At 38.7% G+C, this 21,839-nt stretch overlaps 2 protein-coding genes across 2 annotated transcripts in view; one reads left to right on the forward strand and one right to left on the reverse strand.

Annotated features, from left to right (window-relative positions):
• Window positions 1–21,839, forward strand: part of LOC139973530 (carnitine O-acetyltransferase-like) — a 71,628-nt gene that overhangs the window by 17,551 nt on the left and 32,238 nt on the right. The window lies entirely within an intron of this gene.
• Window positions 4,165–20,657, reverse strand: LOC139973537 (calcium and integrin-binding family member 2-like). Its single transcript, XM_071980290.1, has 7 exons — window positions 20,475–20,657; window positions 19,116–19,150; window positions 18,124–18,223; window positions 16,019–16,166; window positions 14,544–14,653; window positions 7,357–7,445; window positions 4,165–6,370 (listed from the first exon to the last, which is right to left on the reverse strand). The coding sequence occupies exons 1-7, from the start codon at window positions 20,523–20,525 to the stop codon at window positions 6,349–6,351; spliced, it is 555 nt and encodes a 184-aa protein (XP_071836391.1). The 5' UTR covers window positions 20,526–20,657; the 3' UTR covers window positions 4,165–6,348.

Raw genomic sequence — 21,839 nt, forward strand, 5'->3', positions numbered from 1 at the left:
GTGGATAAGAGATTTGGGAGATTTTGCCATCAGGAGAGTTCAGTTGTTATTCGTGAATAATGGAATATTTTGTCATTCAAGTTTAACAATTTTAATTGGGTTGGAAAGTCGCCTGTAGATTTCCATGGTTACAGAGACCATTCAAGGTTGCTCATTATCGGTATCGTTTCGTTGTGAAACGTGTTGTGCTTTGTTTTTGACGTTAAGACTACAAATCAGTTTGTAAACAGAGCAATATTCTAGCTTTTAAATTATCTCGGTACTGACGACAGACCATTTTTTGAAGAAACCAATCGTCCGAACTTGCCTTTGAAAGTTTAGGATTTCGTCTCATTTTGCAATATTATTATTACTTCTTAAAATGGATCTAACTTCCATGAAAAGGTCAGTTGCAAAAGGAATGCAGTCGTCACATACTACCTCCCAGACAATTTTACAGGAAATTAGTCCCCCTTTAAGTCAAGTTGGTAACACCACTTCCACGATTAGATTCCGGCGTCAGAGTTTCAAGCCATCTCAACCGAAGCGCCTTGAGGAGCATCACACACAGCGCCAGGTCCGGTTAAACACCAACGCGCGCGAGAGAAAGAGGATGCATGATTTAAACGACGCATTGGATGATCTGAGGTCGGTAATTCCTTACGCGCATGGTCCGTCAGTGCGCAAACTCTCCAAAATAGCGACTTTACTTCTGGCAAAGAATTATATCCTAATGCAAGCAAAAGCGCTTGAAGAAATGAAAAGTGTATTTAATACTTATCATGTCACACGGGCATCTTGTAGGACATGCATGGATGGAGCACTCAGGGAGGGGTTACAGGATACCACAATAGGTGTCAGTGGGTGTACTAATGGTACAGAGCATGAAGTAAATGGTAACTTGCTTGTTCCAAGAGTTCCATGCCAGTGTCAATCTTGCTCAACTAATTCTATTTAACGTTGTATTGTTTGCATATAAACTTTATGGTCCTCGAAAATCTGACAGCTAATATTGTATTCAACATATGTAATGCTGTATAAACATGTTTTCTTTGTGATGTTATCACGGGGACTTGGATAGAGAAAGGTGGGGGTGGGGGGGGGGTAAGATAACCCTTTCCCGACACTATACACACGCTCCTGTTGCTGCACCTGTATACCTATACAGGTGCAGCAACTTCGTCATGCACTGAGTTACGTATCTTTGTATGTATATATGCTGCAGTATACAGTACGAGTACGTGTGGTCTATAGGTCCACGTCAAGGTGGACTGTACACGGTCAACGTTAATTATTAAGGATTTGGTGATTTACTTTACTAGTTGTAGCATTATTGATACTAATTGTTGGTTATTTTTATGGTAAATTATGATAGTCTTATGTTATGTATATGTTTTCATGCTATTGTACGTAATCACATTCACATAGTACGAACCAAACAACTTGGTTTAAGGCAAAGAGGGGAATAGGAGCAAGGGCGGCGGAAGCACTTTTAATCTGGGGGGGGGGGCACCGACATCAAAGGGCACTTTGCAGAAATTCGATTGGACTGATGCAGCCTTATATTTAGTACCCTTTATAACTCTTATTGTATTATCTTATTTGCGTATACACATCACTCCATCAACGCCCCCCCCCCCCCTCAAGGAAAATATGCATACTAGCACTGCAATATCCAATGTGCAAATAAGGGAAACAAGGAACAAGTTTTCTTTTGAGACCAAATGAGGTGAAATCATGCTTATTGCTAATGTTGGAATCTTCCGAATTAGAGTTTATTTCTTGTTAATTTCTTTAAAAAAAATTTCAATTCGAAATAGCTTTGAGTTTGACCCACAGAAATTTATTAAAAGTCAGGGGCGTAGCCAGGATTTGCAAAGTTGTATGCACGACTATCTGAGCGGAGCGCCACCATCGGTTGCCGCGGAGCGTACAAGAAAATTTTTGGTTTTACAAACCCCTCAGATGACCGGAAACAGCCCTTCCCGAGTGTTCATTCTGGTTCCCTGGCCTCTTGCTAACTTGAGACACCTCAATTTTTATGTAGAAAAAGGGCACATTTTTAACCTGAGGAAAAGTGGGGGGGGGCACGTGCCCCCTATGCCCCCCCAGTTCCGCCGCCCTTGAATAGGAGGGGTATGGGAGGGGTATGTGAGGGGGTTGTAGGGGTTTAAGGATAATGCTACGTACCAAGCTACGAATTACTGCAGCTGGTTTGGGAGTCATTAAAGGGTAAGGTAAAGGAATCGATACTGAGGTACACAGTTCTTTCAAATATCGAATCGATTTCACCATTGGTATAATGCTGGTGCGGGTGGGTCTGCTGTTGCACTGTGACTGTCAACTATTGGAACATTATTGGCCTGCGTCATAACACATCGTTTCATAAACTTTTGATGCGTGTTAATGGTATGAAATGGAATATTCATTTATTGCAAAGATTGAGTTTTTGTTGTTGTGATTTTGTAAGTTTTGTGTTTATTTTATTTCTAGTTTGGAATGAGAGGGACGGAAGGAGGAGTCCATTTGTATGTCATCGTGGGGAGGGGAGGGGAGGGGTTGTCTTAAATTGCTTTGTTTTTGTGGTCATATGACGTCGTCGATTTAATCCTAATACAAAGCCCCTACAGTTTTTTTCCTGTATATTTCCAGCACGTGTAATCCTATGCATCTCGTATATAACATGCAAAAACTCTTGGAATACTTACTATAACGGCCTATCCACTGCTTCTAGAGATATTAAATATCTTCCACTGATTAAAGATGAACACAAAACAACACGGCTTGGACGCTGCATGTTAGGAAATGAAAACTAAGATTGAAAAATTTGATCTATAATATTTGATGGGGGGCCTACAATATAATATGAAAAAAATGGATAAATAGTCGCATTTTTCTAGTTAAGAAAAATTAACTATATTCCAATACCACTTGTGGGTACCGTATTCGATGGGCGATTAAAGGGTGATTTTGCTGGCAACGTTTCTAGTAAGGTCAGTGGCGTAGGAAGGTACTTTTGAGTGGGGGGGCTGAAGACTGATGGCCGGCCTGGGGGAGGGTCTAAGGGGAGGGGGTGTCCCCCTCCCCTTTGGAATTTTTTGCATTTCCAGGTGGCCTCAGATGCAATTTGGTGCAATATAGCACACTTCAACACCCACTCCAATTTGTAGACTTAATTTTGTATTTTCACCTGGCCTTAGATGCAATTTGGTGCTCCAAATGAGATTTTTTTTCTCATTTGAAAATGAAAAAGGGGTTTTCTGACTTGCGAACCGGGGGGGGGGGGCGGAATGATACTTCCGCCCCTCCACATTTTTCACTGGGGGGGCTGGCGCCCCCCAGCCCCCCCGGTTCCTACGCCCTTGAGTAACGTTATTTCATGTGTTATTATCGAAATTGTGTGATAATTATCCAAAACACTCGAATAATGAGATATACTAAAAGAAATTGCTCATTTGATTGCTCATTTCAAAAGTGAAGAGCTGCAACTCTTGCCACTTCTGTTCCTTCGTCTGTTTCTTTTATAACTAGTGATGTTCTCCACTGTGTTGCTGGATTAGCATATTTGCATCCTTGCAATCAGATCGTCAGCAACCAAATGTCAAAAAAAAAAAGGATTTCAAATATCAAGTGTCATTGTAATACATAATTATTATGTTTTATCTAAAACTTTCGAAATTTTGACTTTATCATCTCGATAATCTTAATAAATAAATTGCTACTTGGAGATATCGCCCTTCTTGGGCATTGTAATGGGCACCGAAAATAAATTCTCCTCATAAACGGCACCAAACCCACCACACTTTTTGGAAGCTTCTTACGCCACTCATGAAAAGAATTGTGAATTTTCTCGCGATGCTATAGGGCCGAAGGCGCTAGCTACAAAAGTAATTAACTTCATATACACATTTTAGCTCACAGACTACAATGGCCAATGCTTTGCTATAGTGCTAGCTATACAAATACTATTTACTTCATATAAATTTTTTAGATTACGGGCCAGAATGGCCAAAGCTTTGCTATAGGGCCGGAGGCACTAGCTACAAACACTATTTACTTCCTGTACATATTTTAGGTTACAGGCCAGAATGGCCTCATTGGCAACAAATGGTGCTGTTAACGTACCACTGCAATATTTTTTTAAACAGGCTACAACACAAAATGACAACATTAAGAACAAAGGAATCTTGTGTACGTTTTCTTGAAACGATGATGGCTTAACATTAGTAAAAAAAAGAATCACTTTGTAAAGAAAAGGCAGTAGACCACACCCTCATACCTCCTCATCAAACAATGAAATCCCAAAAGAATTTTGAAATTGTTAAAAGAAACCAATATAGTAATGTGAAATTGCAAAAATTCTTTAAAAAAAATAAACTTAATCATTGTAACATTAATATTTATCCCAATATGAAAGCAAACCACAGATAATAGTGACCTCGAGTGATCCAAGAAGCTGCCCAAATAAATAAGATAAAATTTAATTAAAATAAATTACTAGTCATGTTGAGTACTTAATGATACAGTGTAACATTATTTCAATCAGAGATAACATATCAGCTTACATGGAAGTAATGTTAGTACATTAAATGATAATTTGTTTTGTTGTGTGTAATAAATATAATATTTCTACCAAATAAATTCAAGCACAATCTTCTAACCCTAAGAAAAGTAAACATTGTCGAATTTCTACACACATAACCACCCCCCCACCCTACCCTTATATATGACACAACTATTATTAGTAACATTTTACACTGCAAGATAACTCATGACTATCTGGCTGAGTGAGTCTTAGCAGTTGATTAAATGCTTCAGGACTGCAGTGTTTCAGTATACCTTGTGTGATATATCAGAGCTGATTTCTGGGTGGGTCTGATTTGAAATTATTGATGAGATACTATTCTTGTCATCAGATGAAAACACAGTTGCCCAGGTAAAAATCACGTAGGCAATGGGGAACTGATCTGGCCAAATACAAATGCTGTAATGTCATTTTTATTTGCATCACACCCTAACACACCTAAACTACTACAGTAGGTGAGCATAATACAAATCCATCATTAAATGGACCTCTTGTGCTTCACAGGAAGACTTGTCTGTTTACATGATGCCACAGTGAATGGCCATGTATAATTAATGCCATATATTCATCAAGAATTTGACCATTGAGTAACTGGGCTTGACATCCCTTTTAATACCAGACTATCATCTTTCATACAAACCACATTGTAATACCATAACACCTAATGGAACAAATCAACTACTCTAAATGGACAAAATATATTTCATTTGTAATAACAGATAATTGTTTAAATCTTAATATATTGATTATTTACTTGTAATAAATGAATATCTTTTCTTAGGAGTTGCTTCATGAGACAAGAGATGAACACCCCCACCATCCTTATCATACATTAATACAAGGGGATGGGCTGGGGAGGGGAAGGGGATGGGTGAGGCTGTGACTACACATACTGAAAGAGCAAAGTGTAATCCAAAAGGTATGCAATAACTGTGGTCTCCTTATAATGAAATAAACCTTTAAAATGTAAAGTATGCATATATGTATTAAACCTGAAGATATAGAATGATTTTATTTTTAAATATGCTATCAATATAATTTCAACATTTGTAAAACTTGATCTTAGGCACCTGCTGAATGGAAGCTCTCAAGTAGACAAGGAATGAATTACTAACTATGTGCAAGATAAACCTGTAATATTCTACATAGAAAATTTCATGAAAAGTTCCAAGAAACTGTGTTACTCTTTCTGCCATGTAAATTAAAGGCTTTGATAAATGCCTTCATATTGCAATTTCATGACATTTTGCAGAAAGGACTGCCCTCTTAAAACCTTTAGACAAACACTAATGCAGACACCACAGCACAACACTAAACCTGGAAGAACTTTGTAATACTTTTACCGAAAACAACTGCAACTTTTCCAGAATTGTGCTCCTTTTTGAATTATTATTATCAACACAATCATTTTTATATATCAGCACAACTAGGCAAATTTGTATGAATATAACAACTCATGTGATGACCATTTTAAGGTTTGGAACAAATTGTGTAATGACATTTTCATGGAATTCATGCTGTACCTGCATAGCTTGCTGAAAGACATAAACAACATGAAGACATTGAAGATATCAAAACTTCCCCAATCACAAACACTGAAAGATGAATGAGAAATAACTTTGATTATAACCAATCCACACCACTTATTGATTAGTTTTGAAGGCAATGTCAATCTCTGAATACACATTGTAGCAATCCATGGTTACCACTTTGCTTAGGGAAACTCTGCTGGTAACTTCTCTAGCCAACTTCCTCGTTTTGACAAGCCAGCAAACTTGTCCATCTCACAGACGAATCCTGAAAGAGCTATGACAGAAAAAACAAAACAAAACAGGACTAAGATAAAACAACAGCATTGTTCAAGTAAAATTAATGCACTTAATGAAACAAACTTCAACATGAAATAGGCTGTATTGACATGGAAAATGTTGACGAATGTTAGCTTAAAATATTTAAAAAATTGAAAGATTTCTTGCAGAATGTGCAATTACTGTTGTCAAAAGTCATGGTCTATTTTGGAGCCATTGAACTAATCTATTTACAAGAAGAAGTTTTACAACTTTCTTTCTGAGCAAGGACAGACAGTTTTCAGATGAGCTATTTTGCAGGCTTGGTTCTATTTGCAATGACTTTAAATGACAGTGTATACAATCACTGTGATATATCCACACCATCAATTTATCTGCAGAAATGCAAATTTCCAATACTTCATCTTATAGTGAAGAGCACTGTCATGGCTTTGCCCTAGTTGGAACCTCAATACACCAAATTCAAGCTGCATGCTGCCTTTTACATATTTACAATTTCTGTGTTTTCCTTAGCATAGTACAATTTTGAGCCCTTAGTATAATATTGAAGATTCAATAGTTTTAATTATTCTTAATGTAACCTAGGTTGAGATCAGAGTCTATCCTAACATTGTAAATATACAGCCTCAATTACTTTAGGAAATCAGGTGCTTTGAATATCACATGTTCAAACTCAGCAAAGGACAATTAATGGTTACCTAGGTTGAGATCAGAATCTAGCCTAACATTGTAAATATACAGCCCCACTTACTTTAGGAAATCAGGTGCATGTATATCACATGTTCAAACTCAGCAAAGGACAATTTATGGTTACCTAGGTTGAGATCAGAATCTATCCTAACATTGTAAATATACAGCCTCACTTACTTCAGGAAATCAGGTGCTTTGGATATCACATGTTCAAACTCAGCAAAGGACAATTAATGGTTACCTAGGTTGAGATCAGAATCTAGCCTAACATTGTAAATATACAGCCTCACTTACTTCAGGAAATCAGGTGCTTTGGATATCACATGTTCAAACTCAGCAAATGACAAAGCATCATCATCATCCAGATCAGCCTCTTTTAGGACCTGGAAAGATGAAAAATTAAAAAATTACCAGACTATTATTACAAATAAAACCTGCATCATTTCATTTCCTGCCAGAAACAGAAATTTAACAGTAAACATTGTTGACTGCTGACCAGTCTGTACTCATAAGGATGCTATCGTTGTTGACTGCTGACCAGTCTCTACTCATAAGGATGCTATCATTGTTGACTGCTGACCAGTCTGTACTCATTAGGATGCTATCATTGCTGACTGCTGACCAGTCTGTACTCATGAGGATGCTATCATGGTTGACTGCTGACCAGTCTGTACTCATAAGGATGCTATCATTGTTGACTGCTGACCAGTCTCTACTCATAAGGATGCTATCATTGTTGACTGCTGACCAGTCTGTACTCATGAGGATGCTATCATGGTTGACTGCTGACCAGTCTGTACTCATAAGGATGCTATCATTGTTGACTGCTGACCAGTCTGTACTCATGAGGATGCTATCATTGTTGACTGCTGACCAGTCTGTACTCATGAGGATGCTATCATGGTTGACTGCTGACCAGTCTGTACTCATAAGGATGCTATCATGGATGACTGCTGACCAGTCTGTACTCATGAGGATGCTATCATGGATGACTGCTGACCAGTCTGTGCTCATTAGGATGCTATCATTGTTGACTGCTGACCAGTCTGTACTCATGAGGATGCTATCATGGTTGACTGCTGACCAGTCTCTACTCATAAGGATGCTATCATGGTTGACTGCTGACCAGTCTGTACTCATAAGGATGCTATCATGGTTGACTGCTGACCAGTCTGTGCTCATAAGGATGCTATCATGGATGACTGCTGACCAGTCTGTGCTCATTAGGATGCTATCATTGTTGACTGCTGACCAGTCTGTACTCATTAGGATGCTATCATGGTTGACTGCTGACCAGTCTGTACTCATAAGGATGCTATCATGGATGACTGCTGACCAGTCTGTGCTCATAAGGATGCTATCATGGATGACTGCTGACCAGTCTGTGCTCATTAGGATGCTATCATTGTTGACTGCTGACCAGTCTGTGCTCATTAGGATGCTATAATGGTTGACTGCTGACCAGTCTGTGTTCATTAGGATGCTATCATTGTTGACTGCTGACCAGTCTGTACTCATAAGGATGCTATCATTGTTGACTGCTGACCAGTCTGTACTCATAAGGATGCTATCATGGTTGACTGCTGACCAGTCTGTACTCATAAGGATGCTATCATTGTTGACTGCTATCATTGTTGACTGCTGACCAGTCTCTACTCATAAGGATGCTATCATGGATGACTGCTGACCAGTCTGTGCTCATAAGGATGCTATCATGGTTGACTGCTGACCAGTCTGTACTCATAAGGATGCTATCATGGTTGACTGCTGACCAGTTTGTACTAATGCTATCATGATTGACTGCTGACCAGTCTCTACTCATAAGGATGCTATCATTGTTGACTGCTGACCAGTCTCTACTCATAAGGATGCTATCATTGTTGACTGCTGACCAGTCTGTATTCATAAGGATGCTATCATGGTTGACTGCTGACCAGTCTCTACTCATTAGGATGCTATCATTGTTGACTGCTGACCAGTCTGTATTCATAAGGATGCTATCATTGTTGACTGCTGACCAGTCTCTACTCATAAGGATGCTATCATGGTTGACTGCTGACCAGTCTGTACTCATAAGGATGCTATCATTGTTGACTGCTGACCAGTCTCTACTCATAAGGATGCTATCATTGTTGACTGCTGACCAGTCTTTATTCATAAGGATGCTATCATGGTTGACTGCTGACCAGTCTGTACTCATAAGGATGCTATCATGGTTGACTGCTGACCAGTCTGTACTCATAAGGATGCTATCATTGTTGACTGCTGACCAGTCTCTACTCATAAGGATGCTATCATTGTTGACTGCTGACCAGTCTTTATTCATAAGGATGCTATCATGGTTGACTGCTGAACAGTCTGTACTCATAAGGATGCTATCATGGTTGACTGCTGACCAGTCTTTTTTCATAAGGATGCTATCATGGTTGACTGCTGACCAGTCTGTACTCATAAGGATGCTATCATGGTTGACTGCTGACCAGTCTTTATTCATAAGGATGCTATCATGGTTGACTGCTGACCAGTCTGTACTCATAAGGATGCTATCATCAATTATTGACTGCTGACCAGTCTGTACTCATAAGGATGCTATCATGGTTGACTGCTGACCAGTCTGTACTCTTGCCAAATGAGTTTAAAATTTGTCATTAAATTATCAGTTACGTAATTTGTTTGAAGAGATACTGACGATGCTGTAATTTGTGATTTGCCAATTTCTTGCCTTGTGAGCATTTTGCACCTTCTTCTTTAACTAATGAACAGACAAACAACTGCAACTCTGAAACTATTTCTAATCCTGGATAACTTGAATAAGAAAAGAATCATCTACTAGACTGTTTGATCTACACTGAAAGTCACTTCTATATTTGGCTGTCTGTTTGTTGTGCTTCTTCCCTTCTATCTTAAAACAAACAATTTAAGTTAGATATTTGCCTAGCAACAGTTTCAGCTGTTTCAGTAAAGGTGACATTGTACGATATGTGTATGCTTGTTGTTAGAGCACACAAACAAGTCCCACAGTTGATACAAAATTCATGCGGTTTTACAGCAATCTTGCATCTTTTTAATCTCTCTCAGTCAAGAATATGATGTAACAGGCAAAGGTTAAATATTCACGAGCATTAACAGAAAGACGTGCTGGTGCCCTTGAAATTCTGTGGTCAAAACTTTGAATTTACTGTCCCAAGAGATGCTTAAAGCCTAAATATAAGCTTCAACATTTATATTTAGTTTTAATTTTAATAATTGTACAAATGTTCAAAGCCAACAGGAGATACTTCAAACTTTAGCATTCATATCTTCTAACTTAGTATCAGTACGTTTTAAAACTTATTGACTTTTAAATTACTTGATATACTTTGAAACTTGCAGTCTAGCCAAATACTAGTATGCTACACCATGATAAAACTCAACTCAGAAACCTTTAATTTACACAACTCAGCATTGGAGAACAACAACATTAACCTGAAATTGTTTGGCACATTCCACAAGAAAGTAAAATATTTAAAGAAAAAGTCAATCAAACCAATTCTGATAAATCTCAAGTATCTGATAGCATGTCCCCTCTCCCAAACTGTGTATGATATCTGATAGCATGTCCCCTCTCCCAAACTGTGTATGATATCTGATAGCATGTCCCCTCTCCCAAACTGTGTATGATATCTGATAGCATGTCCCCTCTCCCAAACTGTGTATGATATCTGATAGCATGTCCCCTCTCCCAAACTGTGTATGATATCTGATAGCATGTCCCCCTCTCCCAAACTGTGTATGATATCTGATAGCATGTCCCCTCTCCCAAACTGTGTATGATATCTGATAGCATGTCCCCCCTCCCAAACTGTGTATGATATCTGATAGCATGTCCCCTCTCCCAAACTGTGTATGATATCTGATAGCATGTCCCCTCTCCCAAACTGTGTATGATATCTGATAGCATGTCCCCTCTCCCAAACTGTGTATGATATCTGATAGCATGTCCCCTCTCCCAAACTGTGTATGATATCTGATAGCATGTCCCCTCTCCCAAACTGTGTATGATATCTGATAGCATGTCCCCTCTCCCAAACTGTGTATGATATCTGATAGCATGTCCCCTCTCCCAAACTGTGTATGATATCTGATAGCATGTCCCCACCCCAAACTGTGTATGATATCTGATAGCATGTCCCCGCTCCCAAACTGTGTATGATATCTGATAGCATGTCCCCTCTCCCAAACTGTGTATGATATCTGATAGCATGTCCCCTCTCCCAAACTGTGTATGATATCTGATAGCATGTACCCTCTCCCAAACTGTGTATGATATCTGATAGCATGTCCCCTCTCCCAACTGTGTATGATATCTGATAGCATGTCCCCTCTCCCAAACTGTGTATGATATCTGATAGCATGTCCCCCCTCCCAAACTGTGTATGATATCTGATAGCATGTCCCCTCTCCCAAACTGTGTATGATATCTGATAGCATGTCCCCTCTCCCAAACTGTGTATGATATCTGATAGCATGTCCCCACCCCAAACTGTGTATGATATCTGATAGCATGTCCCCGCTCCCAAACTGTGTATGATATCTGATAGCATGTCCCCTCTCCCAAACTGTGTATGATATCTGATAGCATGTCCCCTCTCCCAAACTGTGTATGATATCTGATAGCATGTCCCCTCTCCCAAACTGTGTATGATATCTGATAGCATGTCCCCTCTCCCAAACTGTGTATGATATCTGATAGCATGTCCCCTCTCCCAAACTGTGTATGATATCTGATAGCATGTCCCCTCTCCCAAATTGTGTATGATATCTGATAGCATGTCCCCTCTCCCAAACTGTGTATGATATCTGATAGCATGTCCCCTCTCCCAAACTGTGTATGATATCTGATAGCATGTCCCCTCTCCCAAACTGTGTATGATATCTGATAGCATGTCCCCTCTCCCAAACTGTGTATGATATCTGATAGCATGTCCCCTCTCCCAAACTGTGTATGATATCTGATAGCATGTCCCCTCTCCCAAACTGTGTATGATATCTGATAGCATGTCCCCCCTCCCAAACTGTGTATGATATCTGATAGCATGTCCCCTCTCCCAAACTGTGTATGATATCTGATAGCATGTCCCCTCTCCCAAACTGTGTATGATATCTGATAGCATGTCCCCACCCCAAACTGTGTATGATATCTGATAGCATGTCCCCACCCCAAACTGTGTATGATATCTGATAGCATGTCCCCGCTCCCAAACTGTGTATGATATCTGATAGCATGTCCCCTCTCCCAAACTATGTATGATATCTGATAGCATGTCCCCTCTCCCAAACTGTGTATGATATCTGATAGCATGTCCCCTCTCCCAAACTGTGTATGATATCTGATAGCATGTCCCCTCTCCCAAACTGTGTATGATATCTGATAGCATGTCCCCTCTCCCAAACTGTGTATGATATCTGATAGCATGTCCCCTCTCCCAAACTGTGTATGATATCTGATAGCATGTCCCCTCTCCCAAACTGTGTATGATATCCAGGGTTCTGCCGCTGCCGGTCGGCGCCGGTCGGGCCCGACCAGCACGCTGAATTACCGACCGCCACAATCTGCCTGAGTGACTTTTCCGACCGGCACTTATTTTCGATAGGAACTCCAAAAAACAGCTCCATAGCCGGAGGGTCGAACGTACAGAAACAATCTGTTTGAGACTAGGGGAAATCCAGTTCATAACTGTTCAAAATATCCAACACATCACAGTGTCATACTTAGGTGTTAGACAGGGGATGAGCTCACAGTTGTTTGGCAAGGTACCTGGGAAAATTCGCAGCACATGTACCGTGGTAGTTGGGTAGGGTAATTATGTAATTATGTGATATCTTTTCAATGGACCGATTTCATAGGCCCGATGTTGAATAAATGAGAGAGAATACATAATTCATTATGATTCGTCTTTATTTGGGAGTGGACTCTCACTCACTGTCCATCTAAAATTATCATCTCAGCCTGAATGATTTATTTAATAGGCACCACCGGCTGGTCTGTACTCTGGTGCTCCAGATATTTGTCCTAACTTTTTTCATTAATTATGAAAAATTCCAGACATGAGATCTCATTTCAAAGCTGTCTACATGTGGCTCAGAATACTCGGGAAGGGCCGTTTCCGGCCATCTGGGGGGTTTCCAAAACCCAAAATTTTCTTGTACGCTCCGCGCCAACCGATGGTGGCGCTCCGCTTAGATAGTCCTGCCGGCACTCAATCCACCTTGGGCGGAACCCTGGATATCTGATAGCATGTCCCCTCTCCAAAACTGTGTATGATATCTGATAGCATGTCCCCCCCCCAACTGTGTATGATATCTGATAGCATGTCCCCTCTCCCAAACTGTGTATGAATAATTTGGGAGAGCAACTCATGCTTGAGATTTTAATGTTTCTTGCATTCAAAACATTGTTGACATACCTTGCTAGATATGCATACCTTACTGTATTCATATTCTATCATACTGTAGTAACCTGTGCTCATACTCGAGCACATTGAATAGTAACATTCTGTACTCATACTCTCAGCAAGGGCATTAATACTCACCCCAAGGACATTAATACTCACCCCAAGGACATTAATACTCACACCAAGGACATTATAAACTCACAGCAAGGACATTAATACTCACACCAAGGACATGAATACTCACCCCAAGGACATTATAAACTCACAGCAAGGACATTAATACTCATACCAAGGACATTATAAACTCACAGCAAGGACATTAATACTCATACCAAGGACATGAATACTCACAGCAATGAAATCATACTCACACTTAGAACAATCATACTCACAGCAGGACAATCATACTCACATCAAGGACAATCATACTCACACCAAGGACAATTCCACTTGTACTCATGCTCATACCAAAGACAATTCAACTTGTACTCATACTCACAGCGCGGACAATCTACTTGTACTCTTACTCACACCAAAGACAATACTACTTGTACTCTTACTCATACCAAAGACAATTCTACTTGTACTCTTACTCATACCAAGGACAATACTACTTGTACTCTTACTCATACCAAAGACAATTCTACTTGTACTCTTACTCATATCAAAGACAATTCTACTTGTACTCTTACTCATACCAAAGACAATTCTACTTGTACTCTTACTCATACCAACGACAATTCTACTTGTACTCTTACTCACACCAAAGACAATTCTACTTGTACTAGTTTTCACACCGAGAACAATTCTTCTTGTACTAGTACTCACACCAAAGACAAATACTTGTACTCTTACTTATACCAAGGACAATTCTACTTGTACTCATATTTGTTATGTTTGGAAAACATGAATTGTACAATTTAGAGGAAAACAATCCAGAATGAACAGTGTGATATGCTTGGCATGAATATCACAAACTGGGCTCCTTTGTGAGTATATGCTATATATGGTTAATTTGTCCGTACTTATTATTTTATTTTCACTTACATCATTTATAAGTTGTTGCATTTCATCAGCAGTGAGTTGTTGGTCGCCAGTCAATCTCGTAATCAACTCTCGTAAATCATTACTGGTAATGTAATCATCTCCATCAAAATCTGTAAAAAAAACAAAAAGAGGAAAAATAATAAGTTTGATGTAAGAGTGTTATAGCATTATGGCTGTTGTAAAAATGGTAAAAGTAAAACTAGAGAATTAATTGTAACATTCTGTGTTGGAATAACATATAATTAATAACAACAACAAGAACAACAACATTACAGCATTTATTGTTAGCAATGTTCTCCAACTATGGATCTAATTGCACAAGAATTTCAAAGAAAGGTAATGATAATAATTAACGATTTCATCTAAGCATGAATACATCATCAAAAACTTGTGCTTATGAAGCCTTTTATAAGGTTTTTCTTTAAATGTATCAGGCATCTTGACAGTTCAGGTTCCATCATCTACAAATCTTGTATTGCAACAGATCAAAGGTCAAAGATCAAAGATGGCAAAAGTCTCATAAATAATTAAAAAATTCAGATATCACATCAGTCCAAATTTGGTAATACTGTTTTACTTCAAGTCTATTGCAAAAATTCTAAACACCTTTGACAGCAAAAATTAATTCATCATCTGCTGGTAGACATTGGGATAAGTTATATTAAATGAGTTGGGTCAGTATATAAGAGATTATATAGATGTCAGACTGTATTTTGTCTTGGATGTGTAACTTTTTGATAATCTGACCAAACAGACTAAATGCTAGACTCACACAACATTGGAATCCTCTGTCTGTGAGATTTATTAGATTAAACCATCTGAACCAAACATAATTACACAAGTATACTGACTAAGAAAAGCCTGTATTCTACAAATTTAATATTCGTATTCTTTGTTATCTAAACTTCTGAAGTCTATGCCTAAAGCCGGCCGCACACTGCCCTATTCAACTTGACCTTTGCAACTTGAGAAGTCCTGGATAGTCAGCAGTGTGCCTGTTCTTAAGCATTTATAATCATATCTTTAAGAAGTGTAGGCTTCAGTACTGTAGACTGTAGAAATAAAGATCAAAACTTCATCACTCCAGAGACCTGACTAAAGTATAAGTTTCTGTCACCAATTTTCTGTTCGTTCCTTCAGTTGACTTTGGAGGGGGGGGGGGGGGAATAGGCTAATGGCAGAGGTGATAACGTGGGCAGGGGGGAGGAATGGGCTGATGGCAGAGGTGATAACGTGGGGAGGGGGGGGGAATAGGCTAATGGCAGAGGTGATAACGTGGGCAGGGGGGAGGAATGGGCTAATGGCAGAGGTGATAATGTGGGGAAGGGGGAGGAATGGGCTGATGGCAGAGGTGATAACGTGGGGAGGGGGGAGGACTGGGCTAATGGTAGAGGTGATAACGGGGGGAGGGGGGGAGGAATGGGCTCATGGCAGAGGTGATCCTGCAGAGATCCTGATACAGCAAAAAAACTCACCATAAATTCTAAAGGCATATTCCGCTTTGACGCTTTTAGGAGCAGAGTCACTGAAGACAGAGGCCATGTCCAAGAAATCTTCAAAGTTCATTGAACTGTCCTCTTCAGATGAAAACACAGCACATATTCTATCCTTAAATGGATTCACCTTTAAATTTAAGACAGAGAGACAGTGTTGTAATATTCGTACTGTATGAGGCTATGATATTCAGCCAGAGAGACAGTGTTGTAATATCATACTGTATGAGGCTATGATATTCAGCCAGAGAGACAGTGTTGTAATATACGTACTGTATGAGGCTATGATATTCAGCCAGAGAGACAGTGTTGTAATATACGTACTGTATGAGGCTATGGTATTCAGACAGAGAGACAGTGTTGTAATATACGTACTGTATGAGGCTATGGTATTCAGACAGAGAGACAGTGTTGTAATAAACGTACTGTATGAGGCTATGGTATTCAGCCAGAGAGACAGTGTTGTAATATACGTACAGTATGAGGCTATGATATTCAGACAGAGAGACAGTGCTGTAATATACGTACTGTATGAGGCTATGATATTCAGCTAGACTTTTTCAATGAATGAAGACTATAACTATTAAATTAAGATTCCATGTGGTTTTGATTAAGAGCTAAGAGTCTTCTTCATAACAGTATTAAAGTGTGATTTTAAGCAAAATATCCGCCATAGTTTAAAGAAAGAAAAAGAAAACTATCAGTGCTAGTAATGTTCTTTTTCAGGATATTCAGCCTTAAATTATGTTTAACCTCTGGAATGTGGGTTACATGATAATGTTAATCAATTGATTATCAAATCTTATAACTTAACTAAAACATGATCCTTTAACTGGATATACACAATAGAGTATATTTGAAGACATTTCAGCACCATTTGGAACACTGACATATTGCAATTATCCTAAACATGTTATTTGAAGTTACAATTTAAGTCTTATTTTGTCCGATTTGGTTTTGTGTTGCACCTGACCTAATGGTTGTGTGTTCAAGTTTAGTCCAGCCCGTTTTAATGATCATGAGCCACAGATCATGTTTATAATAATAATAATATTGTGTACACTTGGTATTGCGCCGGTATCCATCCGAAGACGCTCATGGCGCATAATGTAATATTGTGACGAGCCCGCTTCCTCCGATAGTAAAACTATATCGGGACTCGCGATAGAAAGGTACTGGGATATCTTGATGCCGTATTTATGCTTCTTCAGGAGATGTCTCGAACGGGCGAAAACAATGAGTTCACAGAAAAACAATTTGACAAGATCGGATTTGATTAATGATTCGGTATAATTTCTTCTCTGTCGATTCTCTTTACAAATAAAACTAAATTACAATGATTTGACTTGACTTGACTCCGTCAATTAAACAATTAGGAGTGATGAAATAGTAACGAAGCAATGACGAAGCGACGAACTGATCACGGAGCGCTGACGGAGTGATAAATTTGCTGACCAAGTGATAAACTTTCGGCCTCCTTTTCCTTTTATACCTTACTTCTATAAAATCCCTCTGCGCACAATCAGTAGGCAGCCAATAACCTGACCATCCTGTATTAACTTAACGATATAAAAATACTGTAAGTGCGCTGGCACTGATCTGCCCTGATTGGTTGGGAGTTTGGAAGTCCATCCCCTTTCTATGGAAACTTCCATACCACGTGAGAGAACCTTCTCGAATGTTCCACAGACATAATGGAATCTATTTTGGGAAAAGGCCCTGTACCAAGATTCAATAAGATAGTTAAAACTTCTCGTGGGAAAACTGAATCCATGACCTAGATAAATACATAAGAGGCCTGTAAGGTGTCTCGATGGAGTGTTTCGGTAACATCAGAGATGGCATCACTATTTCATAACAATAAGTCAGTTCTAAGCAAGTAAAAGTGGTATAGAAATACAACCTAAACTGACATGAGTGTTTTATAACTTATCAAATATGTGTTGTGCCGAAAGTAATCCATTAACTACATACAAATCTAACAATTTCAAAATTTAATGAGTTTTACTTCAATATTTGAAAGTTTCTATAATATATCTTTTACTTTTTAAACATCTGATTGCATAAATACTTCATTTATTTTTTACCTGGAGTTCTGGAAGGGAAAGAATGGTATCCTTGTTGAGTCTCACATTTTTGTTTTGTCTGACTTTATCTGTATCCAGAGCAAGGAACCGTTTGTAACAACTGTAAAAGGATATAAAAACAATATGAAATGTGACTACAAGTAGCTAAGGGTGCATTGCTATTGCCCCCTAATCTTAGGGCCGAGGGCAACAGACGTGTTTGCCACTTTTTTTCTGCAAGATCATGTAAATGCTTCAAAACATTTAGCAGTTTAACTGGAACTTTAGATGCAAACAAAATGGTCATTTCAGTAACTGTATTGCAATAGTTATCATTTTCTACACTTCCTGCACACATTAAAAAGGTGAAGTTAATGCAATTCTTATTCTAGGCCTGTGCCTTTCTCAGTCTTGACAAGTTTTTACCCTTCCATTATCCTGAAACAGTGTATTGGATTTTGTAATCAAAATTGTTCACACAAGCCCATCATCATGGATAACCATAAATTCACATGAATCATTATTACAAAGCTTTGATACTGTTAGTAAATTGACATTCTGTGTTATTAAGGGATGCACCTTGTTGATCAAAATTATTGCAGGAGTTTAGGACCAAACAGAATTTGAAATGGAATTAAAAATTCTCTGAAAAATTCAGAGCTTTTTTAGGTTCTACAAAGACTTAACTGTAATTAAACAATATGAATCCAACAAAGAGACGATTCCAACACCGACAGACAGACAGACAAACTCAAGAACCAATGAATCACATGCATACAGTGTACATTTTATTCACTGTTGGCAACTTGGCTATGCACTGAACATACAGAAAATCAAGTAGCATTAATTTGCTGAACATTCTTTTTCACAAATATTCCATTCATAGAAGAAATGGCAGAAAGAAAATGTCATATAGAAACTGCAACATGGCAAATTTGTCAGTTCAAAGTTAGGAATTTAAGCATGACTAACTTCTGTTAGCTATTAAAGCATAGCCTATTCATTGTACTTACTGTAGAATTTCCTTTTTGCTGAAGTAAGTGAGATCCTGTGAAGAAAAATAAGTTGTAAGCATAAAATGTTACAAAGAATGTATTTTATTTTGTAATACACCAGTGTTTCAGTTGGAACCCATATCCTGATGGTACATATTTGGTAGCATAGTGTACCATCTCAAATTTTTCCTGAACATTATAACCTAGATTAATTTACATCATATTGGGACATATATTGTGTCACTTATTTCTAAATATGCACACCCCCCCCCTCTCCCTGGCTCCCAATCAACATTGTAATTTAATATAAAAAAAATCATCTTGCATTACTTCAAAACAAAAAGACTTGTGAAAGGACCATCTTCAACTTAATGTTTTAACAACAAATTTGGCACAAAAGGAAATATATGAATAATTACAGAATAGACTGACAATCTCAGTGATCAAACCTTAATATGTTTTTGTACACACATTTCCCTGTACTCTATAGAGAATCATTCGTACCATCTGCAGCAAACAGTGGCACCAAAACAACAGTGCCACAATACTCTGTAAAAGTTGGCGGCAGCACTTACATACCAAAGGTGTTCAAATGATGAAAGACGTTTACTTCTATGTTAGAGTATAAAGGTTAACAATGTTTTTACAGCTTTTACTATAATTACAGATTTTGTGCAAACAAACCAATGCAACCATGCATAGCATACTAGGTTATACTAGCCTAGACAACACAACTATACATAGTATACTAGGTTATAGTGTCCTTCATACAAAATCAACCAATTTTTAGAAATCCTTGTCAGGTCACCTCTTGGATTTAGCTCATTTTTAAGAACTGAAATTGGTACTTTGTGATAGGGGCACACTGGGTCACACAAAAGGGGGTGTGGCAACTCAACTTTAAACTCTGTAACTCCAAAAGTACAAGGCTGAGGGATGCTCAAAGTTTGCAGACCTTCCTAATTTACTAATATCTACAAATGAGCCAAATCCATGGGGGTGACCTGCCAAGCCATTTGTTGATTTGGTATAGTTCACTGTCACAAGTTGCAATCAACAGTTTTCAATCACTAGTATATAATCGTTACATCTTAACTGACTTAGGCTAATTCCGCGCTGATTTTTATTGGGAGTAGTCAACAGCTATTTCAAAGATTCCTTTGGTTCCAACGTTAGGTCTGCAATGACGTGTAATGAGTATCGACATATTCGCGTAACTAGTACTCGGCGAACCATTTGTCCATTTGTTGCATAGCCAATGCCTAGTTAGAACAAGGTACTATCGTCCTAGCCTAATGTCAAGCCTAAACTAAGATTTTTCGATGATATGAATTAGCCTACTATCGATCGTTTAGTATGCAAACATAGTATACCTACCTGATATTCCTCCAACTCTGCCTTTGTGAATTGACTCTGTGATCCACCCATTGCGTTCGGAGGAATAAATACGGTGATGGAGAAACAAGAATTATTATTAAGAATTTAACTTCACTGATATGATGCTGTTACTTGTTAGTGTTACGTACTAGGTTACTTCCTCAACCTATTATCAATGTTGTTATTTCGCCGTTCGCATCCGGATTCTATAGCGAAAGACAAGTAAACTGCGTTGATGAACATTGATTCTACCAGCCACTATTGAAAGTAATCTACGTATTACATTACAAAAGCAAGTGACGCTGTACCTGTGTACGTACCTTTTCCCACAGTTTCAACCGCGGAATTTTTACACACACATGGATTTGTGAAAAGAAATAATTTGTTTAGTTTTCATACAACTACACATCAAAGTAAACTAGGTCTAGGCTACATCACAGGAAACATAAATGATTGATTATTGGTATGTGCGGAATGATGCAGACGCACATCCAGAGAGGTGCTTGTGGGTGGGGAGCGGGGGGGGGTGGATATGGAGGGTGTAGTTGTCATTCTACCACCATTGCTTGTACTATTTTAAAAGCAACAGAAAAACATACGGTAAACCAAGTATCTTGACTACAAACATAACCCATCACCTGTTTATTTATTTTATCAATGAATTTATTTATTCAGTTAGAAAACTATACAACGTTACTTTTTTGTTTACTTCTGAACCATAAGGCTTTCCTATAAAATCATCACATATTGTCATCCACTCACCTTACAAAACATTACAATCGTTCTGAAGATTTTGCGCAAGATCTGGCGCCAGAAATCCAGTGCTTCGGGTAGGTGGGGCTCGTCATCCCTGGAGGGTAGCTCACCTAGGAGAAGGAAACTCTAATTTCAAACCCAGGTAGATGGGGCCTGTTAACCTGGGAACGCCACTCATCTAGGAGAAGGGAAACTTCAACCTCAAACCTCCGCTGCCTTGCAGCATACTCTATTTAGGGAAAGGCTTCAGGAGTAAACCTCTAGGAAAAATCCGGAGTGGAGCCCCTAAGGCGGTTGGTTCATCGCCTTCGATTTCCTTCCGGCAGTTCCTGCAACCAAGCTGATGCCAGACGCACTGCTCTGCTTTCCTCTGGACGACATCGGCGAGGAAGAGAGGGGGATCTTGTCGCATTCGCAACCCAGGATCTCCTCAGACTTGCCCAGGCTTTGTGCCATGGAGAGGGAATGACGAATTATTAATTCGTTATCACGAATTATTATTTCGTTATAACGGATTATTAATTCGTAATTATGAATTATTATTTCGTAATTACGAATTATTAATTCGTCATAACGGATTATTAAATTCGTTATTGCGAATTATTAATA

This window comes from Apostichopus japonicus, chromosome 9 (assembly GCF_037975245.1).
Source record: "Apostichopus japonicus isolate 1M-3 chromosome 9, ASM3797524v1, whole genome shotgun sequence".
NCBI classification, from domain to species: domain Eukaryota; kingdom Metazoa; phylum Echinodermata; class Holothuroidea; order Aspidochirotida; family Stichopodidae; genus Apostichopus; species Apostichopus japonicus.

What these genes read in the sequence shown, in the direction of transcription:
- LOC139973537 (XM_071980290.1), bottom strand. Translation starts at nt 20,525, where the DNA reads ATGGGTGGATCACAGAGTCAATTCACAAAGGCAGAGTTGGAGGAATAT. An exon ending in AGCAAAAAGGAAATTCTACA is followed by an intron (nt 18,224 to 19,115) that starts GTAAGTACAATG and finishes ATCCTTTTACAG; the next exon opens with TTGTTACAAACGGTTCCTTG. An exon ending in ATATGCCTTTAGAATTTATG is followed by an intron (nt 14,654 to 16,018) that starts GTGAGTTTTTTT and finishes TTTTTTTTACAG; the next exon opens with ATTTTGATGGAGATGATTAC.